Source organism: Miniopterus schreibersii (assembly GCF_964146895.1).
Source record: "Miniopterus schreibersii genome assembly, chromosome: 2".
Taxonomy (NCBI): Eukaryota; Metazoa; Chordata; class Mammalia; order Chiroptera; family Miniopteridae; genus Miniopterus; species Miniopterus schreibersii.
This window is the reverse complement of record NC_138102.1, coordinates 73,646,146-73,665,290: the sequence shown is the minus strand read 5'-3', so window position 1 is coordinate 73,665,290 and position 19,145 is coordinate 73,646,146. Positions and strand designations below refer to the sequence as shown.

Sequence of the window (19,145 nt, the reverse complement as noted above, 5' to 3'; positions counted from 1 at the left end):
CAACTGAAGACTAGCTGAAGAGAAGTCTTATAACCAAGGATTTATAGAAGCCACGTCGAGACTGGTAGGAAGGGCTGGCCCTGCTCCTAAAGGGCAGCGGCTGAGTTCTGGAGGGATATCTCAAGCTGTGAGGGGGTGAGATGGAGGGTTCCCCATGAGAAGCATGGGATCTAAACCCCAAGCTGGGCTCTCCAGTCCAGAGCACCAGAGCCAGGAAGAGGAGCCCACATAACATCTGGCTGTGAAAAGCACTGGGGTTTCTGGCCGCCAGTGAGACGCAGGAGTCTGCTAAAGACACAGGCACCTTCTTAAAGGGCCAATGCACAAAATTTCATTTGCAGCCCCTCACACTGGGCTCCAGGGCAGACGGAGGGCAGAACAGATTAGAGTCATGTGAATAGAGTCTGCAGTTTGTGGCTTTGGGGAGGGAGCTGAAGGGACAACAGCCAGAATCCCTGTGCTGAGTCAGTCTCCCATACTGCACCATCATTCTTGGGCCATGCACTGGCCTCCATGCAGCATCAGCCTTGGGGAAGCAACTGTCCCACCCTCTAAACTCCCTTTCTTCCCACTCTGTGGAGCTTACCACCTTGCTGAGGAGTACAGGCAGAGGCTCTTTCAGTGACTGAGCCTAACAGGTAGCTGGCAGGAGGAGGGAGGTGGAGGTGGATCTCATTAGGCTGCCTTAGAACTTTTGCTGACCTGACCCCAAGCCTGGTCCTGGTAAAAGCTGGCCTTGGTGCACAGCTTAGTCCTTCCTGCATGTATTCAGTCCCAGCAGAGGCAGCCACAAAGTGTGGATTGCTTGGAGTTCCACACAGGTTGCTAAGGAACAGTCACAGGAAGCATCTTAAATTGGTTTGCCAGAGTCCCTCCCAGTGGCCAACTTCAGACAACATCAGAGCAGGATCCAATAAGCTTCACAAGCAGCATATTCAAAGGGAGATCTCAGCAGGCAACAAACCCTGTGAGGTGAATTATGCTTTGTGTGGTCAGCACTCGCATAGCAGCTTGCATGCCATGGTCAGGATTGAGCCTCACAGTCATCCAGCCTGAGGGTGAATCCCACACACAAATGAGTTAATAGCAATCCAGACTCAATTACTCCCTGGTTGGTGTGGCTCAGTTGGTTGGAGTATCATCCCATGCACCAAAGGGTGGCAGGTTTGATTCCTGGTCAGGGCACATACCTACGTCGTGGGTTTGATCCCCAGTCGGGATGCATGAGGGAGGCATCCAATTGATGTTTCTCTCCCACATTGATATTGCCCCCCCTTTCCCTTCCTCTCTAAAAATCAATAAAAACTTAATTTAATTTACAAAAGGGAGACTCAATTACAATAGGAGGGCCCACTAATCCACACAAGGGACATTCTTAGAGCACTCAGCTCAGGTGATCAAGGAGACTGCACCACTGGACCTCATGGACACCTACTACATAAAGCCACCCCACAAACATTGGCAGTCATAGCAGATCTTTCCAATACATAGAAACAAACACAAAGAGAAAGAGGCAGCCAAAATAGGGAGACAAAGAAACAGGCCTCAAAGGAAAGAACAGGAGACTCTCCAGAAAAAAAGCTGAATGAAATGGAGGCAAGCAATTTATCAGCTATAGAATTCAAAGTACAGTGGTACCTCGGTTTTGGAACAGCTCGGCTCTCCGCTGAAGAACATTTCAGTTTACAAAACGCCGTAAACCTGGAAGTAAATGCTTCGGTTTTCCAACAGGCTTTGGAAGTCATACATGCCACATGGCTTCTGCTGAGTGCAAGATCCTGAGGCCTAGCTGTCAGCTGCTGATCCCTTGGTTTTCGAACGTGTCAGAACTCAAAGTCTTCCGGAATGGATTACATTAGAAAACTGAGGTACCACTGTAATGGTTATAAGGATGCTCAACAGCATGAAAGAGAACATAGAAACCATAAAAAAGGACCAGTGAGTAATGAAGAATACAATATCTGAAATGAAGAATACACTGGAAGGAATAACAGTAAGTTGCATGAAGCAGAGGATTGAATCAGTGATTTAAAAGGCAAAGTAGAACCCCCTCCTCCCCACCCAATCAGAGCAGCAAAAATAAAAGAGAATTAAAAACAAACAAACAAGGATAGTTTAAGGAACTTTTGGGACAACATGAAGCATAACAACATCTGCATCACAGGGGTACAAGAAGGAGAAGAGAGAGCAAGGGATCCAGAACCTATTTGAAGAAATAATGACCAAACATTTCCTTAACCTGGTGAAGGAAAGACACACAAATCCAGGAACAGTCCCAAACAAGGCGAACCCAAAGAGGCCCACACCAAGATACATCATAATTAAAACGGCAAAGGTTAAAGACAAAGAGAGAATCTTAAAAGTTGTAAGAGAAACACAGTTACCTACAAGGGAGATTCCATAAGACTGCCAGCCAATTTCTCAACAGAAACATTTCAGGCCAGAAGGGACTGACATGAAATATTCAAAGTGATGAAAAGTAAGGACTTACAACCAAGACTACTTTACCCAGCAAGGATTTCATTTAAAAATCAAAGGAGAAATAAAGAGTTCCCAGACAAGAAAAAGCTAAAGGAGTTTGTTACCATGAAAACAGTTTTACATGAAAAGGCCTGCTTTAAGAAGAAGATGAAAAAGAAGAAGGAAAAAACCCTACAGAGAAATAGTTAAAAGAATAAAATAGCAATAAATATGTACCTATCAACTAACACTTTAAGTGTAAATGGTTTAAATGCTCCAATCAAAAGACATAGGGTAGCTGAATGAATAAGAAAACAAGACCCATATATATGCCGTCTACGAGAGACCCACCTCAGAATGAAAGATACATACAGACTAAAAGTAAAGGGGATGGAAAAAGATATTTCAGGTAAATAGAAAGAAAAAAAAAGCATGGGTAGCAATACTTATATCTGGCAAAGCAGACTTTAAAACAAAGGCTATAGTGAGACAGAGGACACTACATAATGAGAAAGCAAGCAATCCAACAAGAGGATATAACCCTTGTAAACATTTAAGCACCCAACACAGGAGCACCAAAGTATGTAAAGCAAATCTTGATAGATATAAAGGGAGAAACTGAGAGTAATACAGTCATAGTAGGGGATTTTAACACCCCATTGTCATTAATGGATAGGTCTTCCAGACAGAAATTCAACAAGGAAATGGCAGCCTTCAATGACACATTAGAGCAGATGGATTTAATTGATGTCTTCAGAACATTTCAACCCAAAGCAGAATAATATACATTCTTTTCAAGTGCACATTAAACATTTTCTAGGAGAGACCATGTGTTAGGACACAAAACAAGTCTCAATAAATTTAAGGAGACTGAAATCATATCAAGCATCTTCTCCAACCATAATGGAATGAAACTAGAAATCAACCACAAGAAAAACACTGAAAACCACACAAATAAATGGAGGCTAAATAATATATTACTAAACAACGAATGGGTTAACAATGAGATCAAGGAAGAAATCAGAAGATACCTTGAAAAAAATGAAAATGAGAACACAACAACCCAAGCTCTATGGAACACAGTAAAAGCAGTCCTAAGAAGAAAAGTCATAGCATCATAGGCTTATATCAAGAAACAAAAAAAAAAACCTCACATAAACAATCTAACTTTACACTTAAAGGAACTTCAAAAAGAACAACAAACAAAGCCCAAAGGGAGAGAAAGAAAGGAAATAATACAGATCAGAGCAAAAAGAAAAGAAATAAAATCTAAAAAAAAAATACACAAGATCAATGAAACCAAGAGCTGGTTCTTTGAAAAGATAAACAAGATCGACAGACTTTTAACCAGACTCATCAAGAAAAAGAGAGAGAGGATCCAAAAAATAAAGTTAGAAATGAAAGAGGACAAGTAACAACTGACACCACAGAAATACAAAGGATTGCAAGAAAACATTACAAATAACTATATGCCGACAAATTGGACAATACAAACAAAATGGATAAATTTCTAAAAATATACAATCTTCTAATACTGAATCAGGAAGAATCAGAGAATCTGAACAGATTACAACTAGTGAAACTGAAGCAGTAATAAGAAAACTCCCAACAAACAAAAGTCCTGGATTGGATGGCTTCACAGGTAAACTGGAGCCAGCAATACATTAAAAAGATCACATACCATGCTCAAGTGGGATTTATTCCAGGGATGCAATGTTAGTACAATATTTGGAACTCAATAAACACGATATACTACATAAACAAAATGAAGTATAAAAATCGCATGATCATATCAATAGATGAAAAAAGCATTTGATAAAATCCAAAAGCATAATTTATAATAAAAACTCTCAGCAAAGTGGGAATAGAGGGAACATACCTCAACTTAATAAAGGCCATGTATGACAAACTCAGCTCCATAAGGGAATGTCGGCCTTCACCACTTTTATTCAAAATAATACTGGAAGACCTACCCACAGCAATCAGACAAGAAGAAGAAATAAAAGACATTCAAATAGGAGAGGAAGAAGTAAAACTGTCATTTGCAGATTACATGATACTATATATAGAGAATCTTAAAGATTCCATCAAAAAACTACTAGAATAAATGAGTTCAGTAAAGTTGCAGAATACAAAATAAATATCCAGAAATCAGTTATATTTTCATACACCAATAATGAACAATCAGGAAGGGAAACTCAGAAAACAATCCCATTCCCAATTGCTTCAAAAATAAAAAAATACCTAGGAATAAATTTAACCACAGATGTAGAAGACCTGTACTTGGAAAATTATAAAACCCTGAAGAAAGAAACGGAAGGTACAAATAAGTGGAAGCATACACTGTGTTCATGGATAGGTATCCATACTATCCAAAACAATCTACAGATTCAACGCAATTCCTATCAAGATATCAATGGTGTATTTCACAGAACTAGAACAAATATTCCAAAACTTTATATGGAACCACTAAAGACCCCAGATAACCTGAGCAATCTTGACAAAGAACAAAGATGGAGGAATCACGTTACCTGATATCAAACTATACTACAAAGCCACAGCAATCAAAACAGCATGGTACTGGGAAAAACAGACATACAGATCAATGGAACAGAATAGAGAGCCCAGAAATAAACCCATGCCTTTACAGTCAATTAATATTTGACAAAGATGGCAAAAAAATACAATGGGGTAAAGATAGTCTATTCAATAAATGGTGTTGAAAATACTGGATAGATATGTGCAAATATATGAAACGAGACCATTTTCTGCCACTATACACAAGAATAAACTCAAAATGGATTAAAGACTCAAAACCATAAAAATTCTAGAAGAAAACATAGGCAGTAAAATCTTGGGGATTTCTCGTAGCAATATTTCTTCTAATATATCTCCTTGGGCAAGGAAAATGAGAAAAAAATAAACAAATGGGACTACATCAAACTAAAATTTTGCACAGCAAAGGAAACCACCTACAACTTGAAATGACAACCCGCTGAACGGAGAACATATCCACTGGTACATCTGATAAGGGCTTAATATCCAAAATTTATAAGGAACTTATAAAACTCAACACTAAAAAAAAAAAAAAAATTACAACTGAGAAATGGGAAAAGGACCTGAATAGACACTTCTCCAAAGAGGACATAGAGATGGCCAATAGACATATGAAAAGATACTCAAAGTCACTAATCATCAGAGAAATACTAATTAAAACCACATTGAGATACCACCTCAGACGTGTCAGAAAGGCTATCATCAATAAATTAACAAACAATAAGTGTCGGTGAGGATGGGAAGAAAAGAGAACCCTCCTGCACTGTTGGTGGGAATGCAGACTAGTGCAGCCACTGTGGAAAGCAATATGGAGTTACCTCAAAAAATTAAAAATGGAACTGCCATATGGCCCAGCGATTCTACTTCTAGTAATTTATCTGAAGAAACCCGAAACACTAATTTGAAAGAAGATATGTACCCCTATGTTCGCTGCAGTATTATTTACAATAGTCAAGATTTGGAAGCAGTGCAAGTGTCCATCAGTAGATGAGTGCATAAAAAAGGTGTGGTACATTTACACAATGGAATACTACTTGGCCATAAAAAAGAAAAAGAAAAGAGAAGAAAAGAAAAAATGTTGCCTCATCGGTGTGGCTCAGCAGTTGAGCATCAATCCATGATCCAGGAGATTTTGGCTCAATTCCCAGTCAAAGCACGTGCTCAGGTTGTGGGCTCGATCCCTGGTAGGGGGCTTGCAGGAGGCAGCCAATCAATGACTCTTTCATCACTGATGTTTCTATTTCTCTCCCTCTCCCTTCCTGTCTCTGAAATCAATAATAATAATAAAAATACTATACCTTATAAAAAAAAAAAAAAAAGGAAATCTTATCCTTTGAGACAGCATGGACGCACCTGGAGAACACTGTGCTAAGTGAAATAAAACAGTCAGAGAAAGACAGGTACCATATGATTTCACTCATATGTGGAATTTAATGAACAAAATTAACTAACAAGCAAAATAGTGACAGAGTCAAAGATAGAGAGCAGGCTGACATCTGCAGGGGGAAGGGGGAGTGGTTTGCAGGGCTGGGTGGAGGGGTAGAGGGATTGAGCAAAAAAGAAAAAGAAAAAAACTCATGGGCAGGAACAACAGTGTGATGATTGCTGGGGGAAGGTGGAGGAAGGCACAGGAAGGATAAATGGTGATGGAAAGAGATGTGGGGTGGTGAACACACAATAGAGTGTACAGACGATGTGTCACAGAATTGTGCACCTGACATCTGTAATATTTAGTTAACCAGTATCACCCCAATAAATTCAATAAAAATTAAATTAAAAACCAGAATATATAAAGACTAAGAACTTCTGTTCATAATATACTAATAAGAGATCAAAAGTCATTCAGATTTAGAGAAAACATTTGCAACACATATCTCTGAAAACTGATTCATGCTGAAAAATGACTTGTGTCCGGACTACATAAAGAACTCTACAAACCAGTAACAAAAGGGACAACTCAAAGAAAAAATGAGCAAAAGACCTGACACACATCCAAATGGCAAAACAACAAACAACAACAAAATAACAAAAAAAAATCCCAAAAACCCAAACCCATGAAAAGGTAGTCTACTTTACTTGTCATCAGAAAAATACAAATTAAAGCTACCATCAGATAGTGCTACAAATCATCAGATATAAAATACAGATAAAAGTATTAGTGAGAACATGGAATGAGGATTCTCATCTATGTTGGGGGGAGTGTAAATTGGTACGACTTTGGAAACTGGTAGTATCTACTAAAGCTGAATGAATATATGTGTATCCAATGACCCCAACAATAAAAAAAAAAAAAAGCAACATGTACTCACCAAAGACATGTACTAGAACGTATACCTGCACTTTTTTAAGCATGAACAAGGCAAAACTACTCAAATATCCACCAACGGTAAATGGATAAATTGCAGAACATTCACACAATGGACTACTAGATAGCAATGCCTATAAATTTATAACATCAACAATTCATCAATATGCTGATCTTACAAAATAATGTGTCAAATATGAAGCCAGTTTCAAGAGTTCCTACTGTGTTTTTCTATTTAAATAAAGCACAAAAGCATGCAAAATTTATCCATGATGTCATAAGCCAGGATGGTGGTTACCTGTTGGTTGAAAGAGGGATGAAAAGGCAGGTAGTGACTGGAAGATGGCCCAAGGGGAACTTCTACGCTGTGATATAGTGAATTTCAAGGATACTGGTATTGCTAAACTTTTAAAAAGTCCAGATGAATAATAATGAGATAAAAAATGGCATCTCAAGATTTTTTGGCAGCTGTTTTAGGATCAGCCATCTAGGAGGTTATTAAGGGAACAAAATTATAATAAGGGGATTATGTGTTAAAAATGACAATGCTATGCACAAAATATTGTGTTTGATGAGGTGAAATTATTCAACAAATATTACCATAGATCTTTTATGTGCCAGGCAGATTGGGGCAAGGTACAGGTGGATACACACCTACACAGTGTTAAGTGCTGAGGGACGGGGGTGGGAGAGAGTGCACACAGAACATACTCAAACAGAAGAGAGTGGACAGAGAAAGGACTAACTGAAGTAACTGTTGGTAAATTAATGGAAGCAAATCATAATAAAAAGACAACAGTCATTTGGTGTGAGTGAATCAAAGTTATACCTATTTTTTTCTCAGATCTGCAAAAATTATATTTTTTGGTGTGCTGCAGAATTTTAGTAATTAGTGTCATGAGATGAAAAAGGTTGAAAACTGCTTCTCTAGGTGGAAACATGGCCTCCAGGTAGGCAAAGAACGAAAATTAGATTGAGAAATGGAAGAGTTGCTCTTTCAGCTTTATTCTTTTCCAACTTTAGTGTCAAGTCCCCAGCCTACGAATTAGAACAACCATTAAAGAAGATAGATATGCATGGAGTAGTCTGAGAAGCATTTATTTGGCAAATACCAAGTACGTACTACGTATTAAGGCCAGAAGACCATACTGCAATGGTGAAGACAGATAAGCCAACCAGTTATTCAAAAACAGTGTATTAAATACATGATGTAATTAAGTAGGGAAAACCTGTGGGTAAAGAGGAAAGGGTGACAATGTTTGGGAGAATTTGGGAAAGGCTTCACTGAGGTGACACTTAAGTTGGGCTTCCAAGGGCGGGGTAGGAGTTTGTCAGGTATGTTAAGTGCAGAGTGAAGCCAGAAGGAGCTTAGAGAACTGAGGAACTGCCAGAAATTTTAACTGGTTTGAGCACTGCGCTGTGTGTGTCAGATGCAATGACAGAACTAGAAGCTAGGACAACAGGTCAGGCTATAGAGCAAAGCATCTTCTCCAAGAGCCAGGGACATTGTACATCAGAAGGCAAAAAGACATAGAATACTGGCTTCATTCTAAAAGGGGCTCCACCACTTACTAGCTGTGTGATCTGGGTAGCAGCCTGGGTCTTAAGTGTCCCCAATTATAACATGGAAATGTGAACAAAAAGGGGGCTATGTAATAACATTGACAAAGTCACTGAGGCCAGGTGGCAGGTCTGACAACCTCAGTGACCAAAAGTAACCACACAGGATGGTCTGATCACATATTCCCATTGGGCAGGTCATAGAGGGTAGTCACACTGCAGGCCTACAGCTTCCTTAGCAAGGTCAATGTCTACCTTAAGTGAGCCCTGTCCTTTGTTCTTATGCACCTAGGATAACATACCTTTGAAATGTCAGAGTAATTTTCTTTTCTAGACTCCTCAAAGGCACAATTGCAGGCACCAGAGCACAGCACCACCAGAGACCACAGAACCACTCATTTATATCTTGTTCTTTGCATACCAGCTTTATATACTGTAAATGTTAATTAACTATCCTGTACCCAGCAATGTAAAAGTGTTTCTTCGCTTTGCTTTTTATCCAATCCTGGAGATTTCCCCTTTTTGCTTCCCACTCCCCCTTAATCTACCACCAGTGGACTTCATCTACCTTCCTTACTTTTCTCCTTTGATCCTAAATACATAAAAAGAACTGTAACACTGCCATTCTCCGGAGCATTTTCTAAATCCGCTGATATCTTGATTCGGGGCGTGTCCACAAAAATTTGGCTTAAATAAAGTCTCGCAAAACTTTTCTATAGGTTTGGACGTTCTTTCCTCGACAGCAAGAACAATCTCTACCTTCCACAGTTCCTAGGACGATTACCTGACTGAATGTGTATTGACAGTTTCGCACAGCGTCCAGTCCATTTAACGCTAAATGGGAACACATCATTAAATAATTACCAGGACGAGACTTGTTTCTGAGGCCCCACAGCCACCTCCTCCTACCGCTAGGGCTTGGGAAGGAAAGTTGGTTTGGGTCGCACGCGCCCACACCCCAGTTCCCCGCCCTCCAGTCCTCCGCCGTCCACTCAGAGAGCAGGGCCAGGCCGGCGGGGACGCGCCGCAGCTTACCGGGGCTGGGGTCCCGCTCCTCGTCCTCCGCTGTCCCGAGGGCCTTGAAGCCCGGCGGCAGCGCCGGCCCGATCAGATCCCTCGCCATGCGCGGCGGCCGACGCTGAGCAGGCAGGCGAGGCCACCCACAGAGTCAACCCTACCCCCAATCAGCCCGCGATCCTTCGCAGACGCTGGAAGTTTTTCCGGCGCTGACCAATGACGTTTCTGCCCGTGGTTGGCTGATCCACGTAATTCACGAGCACGGAAGTGACGCGTAAAGCCGGCTCCACATTCGCACGCTGGGTTCCCCACCTGGCTGGTGGCATGGCTGAGCCGGCTGGTGGTTTCGTGACTCCCGCGGGGTGGTTTTCAGCCCCCGAGCGGATCCCCACGTTGGGGCCTCTGAGCGACACGGCTCCTCTGCCGCCCAAATGGATGCTCTGGGCAATGCTGCCGCCGCCGCCGCCACCTTCGTCGTCGCCGTCCGCAGCGGGGTCAGAGCGGTCCTCCGAGGCGCTGCCCTCGATGGAGACCCAGGGGCTCCCCAAGGCGCCTCCGCGCTTCGATGCCCAGGTTCTTCCCGGCGCCCAGACCCTTTTCGACACCCAGTCCCGCCTTGATTCTCAGCCTCAGATCAACGGCCAGCCTTCCTGGAGTTTCCAGGCTTCGACATCATGGCACTGGGGACAGTCTCCTGGCAGTTTCCCTCAGCATCAGCAACCCCACAACACTCCGGGTAGGCTGTTACTCCTCTCCGTACCCCGCCCCCCTCCAATTGACTCCTCTTCCCTCTCCAGTTTTCTTTTTCTCGCCTCTCCACTTCTGATTTTGCCCTGCTCTCTTGGAGTGTGGCCGTTAATGTCTCACAATTTGTCGGACGGGAATGTTTTCCTTGCCCTTTCATTCAATTTAGCAGTTAAGTATTGAATTCCAACTATAGGAACTGGGAATGCAGTAGTGAACAAAACATAGGAAAATCCTTATCTTTATGGAGCTTAACATCTGGTGTAGGAAAACAGACAATAAACAAAATGCAGCAGTGTGTATTAGAAGGCAGTGAGTGCTATGGAGGGAGATAAAGCAAAGAAGAATGATAGTACAGTTTTAAATGTCAGTGTCAGTCATAAGGAAGGTGACATTTGGGCAAAGACTTCAAGGAGGTGAGGGATCAGATCCGTGGATATATCGGGGAGTGGGGATACAGGCAGAAGAAACAGCAACTGCAAAGGCCATGAGGCTGGAACTGTAGATCAGTGTGGCTCAAAAGGACTGAGCCTGGGGTAAAATTGTAGAAAATTTGGGGAAGAGGGCAGACCTGTGAGGGCCTTTTAGTTGATGGGACTTTGATTTTTACTGTTGTGATATGGATAGTTGTAGGGGAGTCACATTTGATCTGTTTTTTAAAGGGTTAATGTGACTACCAATGAGAATTGAATGAAAGGGAGGCCAGCAGTTAGGAAGTTACTGCAGCTTTCCAGGTGAGAGATTGGAGACTTGGGACCAGGATGGAGCTCAGGAGGTGATGAGAAATAGTTGGATTCTAGATATATTTTGAAGGGAGGGTAAAGCCAAAATGATTTGCTGAAGGGTCAGATACAGGGTGTGAAGTAAAGAGATAAGAATAACTTAAAAGGTTTTTGCCAAACAAGTGGAAGGGTGTGGATGGAGCAGATTTGGAAAGAAGACCAGGAGTGAGTTTGGAATATGTGTGTTAAGTAGAGATGTTGAATAGGCTGTTAGCTATTTAGTAACATCTCTACTTAACACAGTATTCCAAACTCCTTTCAGGGGAGATTTGTAGCTGGAGTTGTAAATTTGGGTGCCATCAGCATATAGATAATATTTAAAGCCATGATAGTGTTCACTATTCTCCAACTCTGCATAAGATTCCATTTACATTAAATTGAATCTAAATCAGTGTTTACTCTGTGCCAAATGCTGGGAATACGAATGTACTTATGGCAGTGCGTCAGGTGAAATGGGTTGTGTAAATGTAAGTCACAGTACAGTGTGATTGATGATAGAGGTATATAAAAGGTGATTTCAGAATGTTGAGGAGTTGGGAACAGCTTTTGGAAGAAATGTCTTGGGAGATGTTTAGGAAGAGATACTTTTTAGGTAGAGGCAAAGAGGTGTCAGTACAAAGTGAGTTCTGAAGATTGCAGCGTTTTATATGACTGAAGCAGAGTATGTGGAAGGTATGGGGAAAGAGAAAATAAACCAGGATCTCATTGAAGGACTCTAGGAAGCTATTTGCAGGGTTGTGATGACTGAAGGATTATTTTTTTGGTGTCAGTGTGCCCAGTCTGTTGGAAGAGAGGACTTAGAAACTGGAAAACAATTTGGGAGACTGTCACAGTAATCTAGGTGAAAGAAAGATCAGGGCTTCAGAGTTGGGTGATGGCAATAGGAAAGGAAAAGAATTTGAGAAAAAAATGTATTTCACAAGGTTGTTTTCTGGTGTAAAATTGATGATGAAGGAGCTGTATTAGGGGTTTTACTGTTTACATTTCTAATGTTTGAAATAAGTACAAGGAATTTTATCAGATTAGCTTGTCCATTGCTTTGATGCCTAAAGCATCTATGGACACTTAATCTTACCACCATTTGAAAAATGTTTATTTGGTAGACTAGTCTTAATCTTTGATAATTTGTTCAAATTACTATTCTTCTTAGATGGGGCAGTTTACCACTCTTTTACTCAAGTATTTGTTACATACTATAGCAAATAAAATTTTGAAATAATTGTTTAGTTGCAAACATTTATGGATCTCTTTTTGTTTTTCAGTTAATCATTCTTATTTTCCACAAAAATATGATGCAAAGTTTACTGACTTCAACTTCCCTCCCAGTAGAAAACATAAAAAAAAGGTATTTTTGAAGATGTTCTTGAATGTAACACGTGGTCCCTATGTTACTCTCATATTTTGTGCTTCTGTCATAACTCTCAGTGTTTTGCATCCATTATTGACACAGTGGAGTCTTGCTATAATAGGATCTTTAAGAATGTTAGCTTAAGTAAAAAATTCAAGCGAAATCTTTTTGAGAAATAAAAGGAAAAGTTATAGAAAAAGGGAACACTGAATTCATTTCAGTATAGTATCAGGAGTAAATGTTATTGAGAATTATGATTACAGATAAATGTAAATGTTATTAAAACTCAACGAAGTAAAAAATAGATAAAAATTATATATGTATATTACTAGAAGATTGGTGGGGGGGGTGGAATTAAAAGTCTTTTGCATTTTTTTTAAGGAGGAACAACTCTTGGTTATGTTCAGAAACCAAGTCTTAAAATGGGCTTCCTTTACTCTAGTATTTACAGTCTGGTCTTCCAGCTTTTAAAGTGTGTAAATCATGTTATTAGTTTAGAGAATATGTAGCTAATATTAACAAAATATTGTGAAAAACTACTATATTTATTAACATCTCAACATTAAATATTTCCTATAGAGTTTACCATTGTAATAATCTCTCTAGTTTTATGTTTAAGCATACAGTAGCAAATTGGGATAAAAAAATAACTAATCTTTACCTAAATAATTCTTTTTTCCCCTTCTGTAGGTTTAAATATATATAATTGTTTTTTTTCTAAAAGAAGAAATATTTAGTGTAAAAAGTCTAATTAGATACCACTTTGCAAGCTGTTCACTGTTTATATCAGTTCTGCTCAGATTTAAAATTTTTTGTTGTGTCTGCCTCTTCCTAATATCTTTGCTTAAAATAAAAAGAAAGAAACAGAATTATCTCTTCATTAGTAATATCTTCAGGAGTTTCTGTGAAAGGTTATGTGAAAAATCAAAGTATGTGTTACTAGAAGGACAGTTATATTTTTATTATTGATTAAAGATTTTTCACCAAAAATCTAATGCCTCTTCATTTTGTTTGCAGAAAAGAAAAGAACCAGTTTTTCACTATTTTTGTGATACCTGTGATCGTGGTTTTAAAAATCAAGAAAAGTATGATAAGCACATGTCTGAGCATACAAAGGTAGGTATTCTTGGTTGTCCTGAAATTTATTTAGCAAAATGGGTATTATTTGATAAAAATTCTGTGCTGCTTTTCCTTAAAAGTTTATAGTTCATAGAAATGTTTGATAACCTGACAAATTGGGACAGTGACCCTGGAATTTGCAGTTTGAGGGTGGGGAGCCCACTGCTTCAGAAAGAGATTAGGTGGCAGCAAAGAAGGAAGGTCTGGCAGCTGTCAGTATGTGTGGGCCTCCTCTGCTTTGTAAGAGGGTCCGTTCTCCCCTCCAGTTGCTTTGTGCACCTTTGTAAATTCTTTTCCTTTTAAGGCTGCCCTTGACCATTTAACCACACTGTAATTTGCCATGGCCCATCACACTCTAAGGATGGTCTGGACCTTATTAAGTACTTAAAAATTTTTTTAACCAGAATATTTGAGAAGTTAAAGAGAAAGTTCTTAGTTTGAAAAAGCTTCTCTTTCAGGTTATAGAAATGCCCCTCACTTTTAGGAATAAAAGTAAATAATATGTATTACTATACTATATATTTTGAAAACGTCATTTCTTTTTACATTCAACTCTGTTTTGGAGTGAGCTTTGTTTTGCTATTGACATAACTGTGCAGTGATAACACCACATAGATGGGATAACTATGTAATATGACTAGAACACATCTGTATATGTAGTAATAGGATATACTTAATACGGAAAACAATGAATAGTCTTTTCTTGTTTACTCTTATAGTGTCCGGAAATAGATTGCTCTTTTAGCGCACATGAGAAGATCGTCCAGTTCCATTGGAGAAATGTAAGTTCTTGTGTGTGTGTGTTTTTTTCTGATACATGCTCTTTCCATTTCATTGATCTGTTATCTTCAACATTCCTGCAGTACTTTGTACTTTGTAAGGGAATTTTACATCTATTTTATTCTCATAAACATCTATGTAAAATAGATAAATATTGGCCCTGTTTAACAGATAAAGTAGTTGTTTGCCCAGGTCCTCAGAACTGATTCCTGCATTTTTTAAAATTCCAAATTCTCTGGTGGTTTTCCTGCACCATGTTGCTTCATATTGTTTTGTGTATTTGTTATTTCTTTAGCTACCTCCCTCAATTTTGGTTGTTAGGTCATTAGTTTAGGAAGTTAATGTCAGTTGAAAAGTGGATGACATTTACTTTGTAGCCAAAATTATGTTACTCCTTTTTTTTCTTATCATTAGCACTTACCTAAATACACAGGACATTATTCTTCTTTAAAGGAAAAGTTATAATAAGGATGGATAAAACCAGCATACTTAGTTTTAAACTTTTGGGTATAGAGTCTCCATTATCCCCCATAATGCTTGAGATTTAGTCAAAAGCATATATAAGCTTCCTGATGTTCAGCAGGCTTTTTCCCCCTAGATGCATGCTCCTGGCATGAAGAAGATCAAGTTAGATACTCCAGAGGAGATTGCAAGATGGAGAGAAGAAAGAAGAAAGTGAGTAAAGAGTTTAGAACTAGTGAAATAACTTTCTTTTACTATGGCAGGGCTTCAAAATAATGACTTTGCTCAAGCTGCTGCTTCTAGTAAATTGTACTTCCTCTCTCTTTAAAGTTCTGCTCATTGCTTTAGCCCAGCTGAAATCCTGCCATGTTGGGGATATTTTTCCTCATCTGCCTACAGGAATATCTTGCCCTTCTTTGAATGCGGTATCTGGTATCTGCTCTGCCTCTTAGTGTAGATGTCTCTTGTTATGGTCTTATTGATGAACTTTGCATATGTATCTTTTTAAAAAGTGACTTAAGGCTTTACAAAGGTAAGAACCATCTTTTATGTGGCCGTTTATACCCCATGTTGCCATAGATCTAAGGGATCTTATAAATGTTTATGTATATAAATGGAGCTTGGAAATACTTTTATTATGTGTGTAATTCTATTTTGGTACATCCAAGTAAGTGGTTGGAGAAATCTTGTGAGACTCATTTTTTTGTTTGTTAATCCTCACCCAAGGATGAATAATTATGGTTGTAAATTAGTAACATAGGTAATACTAATTAAACTGCTATGGTTTTGATAATGAAATTTCTCACTACATTGGACAATCACTGAGACAAACCAAACTGATTGTATTTGAATGCAATACTTTCTAAAGTAGCTTTCCCCATAGGTGTGTGAACTATGCCCCCTGGTGGATTTGTGCAACTAGTGCTTTAATGGGAAAAAAAATCTACTGACTAGTCACTAGAGAAACTTAAGAAATTTGAAGATGCAAACTAGCTTAGGTAGCATGTGTTAATATAAAGTCCCTGGCAGAAGACTAATTTGATTTTCCAATGTTAGTGAGAAATCTCAGCAACCCTTGCATTTCTGTTAATTTACATTATGATATCTTTGAATAATTTCTTGACAATAGTTTATCTTGAAAATTAGAGGTAAACATTCAGTATTTGAAAAGGCAAAGATTTTGCTATATCTGGCCAAGGTCACAGAAAGCAGATAGGAATAGACTCTTGCCTTGAATATTCTCACTCATGAGATATAGGATAAATATATGTGATGTGGCCATGAGACCATAGGCAACTGAAGCATTAAGTTTAATCATGTAGAGATGATAATATCTGGTCAAGGGATACTTGGAATCTTTGGTAGGCAGGGCCATCAATTCGTTTTGCAAGGCTTCTTGTAAGAGGTCTAGAGTCTGCCCCTCCTTATTTATTTTAATGTATGTTATACATACAGTGAAATTCACCCCTTTAATGCATAGTTCTGACAAATGTATATAGTTGCGTAATCACCACAGTCAAGATATAGAATAGTATTCTATCACCCCAAAACATTCCCTTATGCCCTTTGTGGTCAACTTCTCTCCCAACCTTCAATCCCTGGCTACCACTGATCTGTTTTCTGTTCTTATATTTGCATTTTTGCAGAGCATTATCTGAATGGAATCATACAGTCTTTAGCTTTTGAATCTGTCTTTTTCACTTAGTGCACTGCATTTGAGATTGATTTCTGTTGTTGCATGTAGCAGTAGTTCATTCCTTTCTATCGCTATTATTCTGTCCCATATGAATGTCCCATATATGAATATGCCACAGTTTGTTCATCCATTTCCCAGTTGTGGGACATTTTGGAGTGTTTCCTGTATTTGATGATTATGAATAAAGCTTTCATAAACATTGATGTACAGGTTTTTGTTTAGAACATGTGTTTTTATTTGACTTGGGTTAACACCTAGGAGTGGTATCGGTCATATGATAAGCATGTTTAACTTTATAAGAAACTGCCAAAGCTTTTAGGAGGCGAGTTTTAAAATCAAGATATGCCTAGTTGGGTAGGGAAAGCATTCGGATTAAAGAGGATGGCTAGGATGCAGTGGTGCTTTCATCAGTTAAGATTGTGCTCCAGTAAATGGAACAGCAACCTTACTACTGTGGCTTAGCACAAAGAGGTTTATTTTTCCCAGGTAGAAAAATTCCAGAGCTACTGTTGCTGCTCAGCAGCACCATTAGGCATAGGCTTTCTCTTATTACTCTTTAGTAGGTGGTTTCATTTTCATGTCCACCAGAAGTTTCCCGCATATCCAAATATTAAGCCCACATTCTAGGCAGGAAGAAGAGAAAAAGGCCAAAGGCACCCATAGCCAAGTTTGCCCCTTTTTATTAGGAAAACAATCACTTTGTTTTTAGCTCCAACCAGGAGACTTCCAAGTAGCTCTCATTGAAATAGGTTGCTTGGCCACCGTTAGTGACCACAGAGTTGATGAAATATCCCCAAACAAAATTGTTAAGGAAAGGGGACAACAGGGTAGTAACATTTGCCTCAATGCTTGGTGGGAAAGTTTAAAGATTGTTGAATTTTAAAACTCTAAGTGATACTTGAAAGAAGCTCTATCCTGAATAAAGGATAGATGAGCAAGTGTTTAATATGCTTATTGGTGATTCTTTTCCTATAGGATAGGTGGGGGCAGAGAGGGGAGAGTCTAGTTGTAGTTTCTAGAATGTAGGTTGAGGGTATCACTATGACAGTGGACAGAGTAACTTGGAAGAAGACTGAGCAACATCTGTGGAGTAAGTGAGGTTACAGATTGTGAAGTTATGAAATGCTTAAGGAGAATGTGGAAATTGGGTGAGGATGACAATTTTGGATGAAGTTTACTTTCACCTCTGATATTGCCTTGTTAACAGAGTGTTCTGAAATTGTCTTTTGCTGCTTGCTGAATTCATCTGAAGTTCTTGTGAGAGCTACATTTTTTCTGAGGAAGCCACTATTTTTTGACAGGAAAGAAAGACTTTGTAATTGCTATGTTAGAAAATCTTGTAAAAGATTATTCATGGAGTGAGAATTTTAGAGCTGGAAGAAAATGCTAAAGATTTGCTTAGTGTGTTGCTCCTTTAAAGAAAGTACATTTTTGCCTTTATTCCTTCATCTTTATTTTTTTCAGATTAGCCAAACTCAGGTCCCCACTGTATTTTATTAAAAACTTTACGGCTTTCACTAATAACCTGCATAAAAAAAGTTCCACCAAAATAAACAAAGCGATTCTTAATTACTGACCTATGAGGTAGAAATGCTGTGTGACTTGGTATTAGAGACAATGAGTGGTAGAGGCTTGTCTTCAAAACCTCTTATTTTAGAAACATTGAGATGTTTTATGGCAGATGGGAGTCCACTAGGTGGCGTAATTTTGTGGCATTTATTTCAGCAGTTGCTGTAGGTTAGGAAATCCTTTGAAATTGTGTCCCCAGTTACTTCAGAATTCCAACAGAGAGGGTCTGCTCCTAAAGAATGCTACATATTTTGAATTTCAGAAAGACTCTGAAATAAAAATATAGTGGTAGGGCTTGTGTTGAAGTAGTTGTGGGTCAGTCAGTGAGAGTAAAGAGGGATTGTGTTTTTATAGAGAACAGACTTAGGGGAGAAGCACTAAGTGGGTGGTGATTTGGGGTTAAGGAAGAGAGTTAGAGAGTATAATGTAACCAGAATGACATGTGCTAAGATCATGGTTGGGACAGTTTTGCCCATTTATTGACTTTAGTGCTTACAGATTGTCACAGGAGATTTAAAGCGTAGGTAAAGGGAAGGTAAAGAGTTGGGATGAAATGAAACAGGAAGAAGAAAGAAAAAGGGCTTATGGTTTGTTTCAGGGCCATTTCCTCTTGGGGTATTGGGGAAAGATGGGAGTACAGGAAGAAAAGTGATTTTAGCAAATAAAAATAGAGAAACCAATTGAAAATATCACTTATCCCAGTCTTTATAACTTCGTAACATCCATTGTCTACCAGGAGATATTGGG

The 19,145-nt window shown here is 39.0% G+C and overlaps 2 protein-coding genes across 2 annotated transcripts in view; one reads left to right on the top strand and one right to left on the bottom strand.

Annotated features, from left to right (window-relative positions):
• Positions 1-10,106, bottom strand: part of GPALPP1 (GPALPP motifs containing 1) — a 37,494-nt gene extending 27,388 nt beyond the window's left edge. Inside the window, exon 1 of the mRNA XM_081130115.1 lies at positions 9,917-10,106. Within this exon, the coding sequence (XP_080986241.1) occupies positions 9,917-10,004 (88 nt within the window). The 5' untranslated portion in view covers positions 10,005-10,106. The remainder of the gene's footprint in view (positions 1-9,916) is intronic.
• A 64-nt stretch (positions 10,107-10,170) lies between these two features.
• Positions 10,171-19,145, top strand: part of NUFIP1 (nuclear FMR1 interacting protein 1) — a 41,034-nt gene continuing 32,059 nt past the window's right edge. The window contains exons 1-5 of the mRNA XM_081130136.1: positions 10,171-10,634; positions 12,687-12,769; positions 13,790-13,888; positions 14,611-14,673; positions 15,270-15,346. Coding sequence (XP_080986262.1) covers positions 10,223-10,634; positions 12,687-12,769; positions 13,790-13,888; positions 14,611-14,673; positions 15,270-15,346 — 734 coding nt within the window. The 5' untranslated portion in view covers positions 10,171-10,222. The remainder of the gene's footprint in view (positions 10,635-12,686; positions 12,770-13,789; positions 13,889-14,610; positions 14,674-15,269; positions 15,347-19,145) is intronic.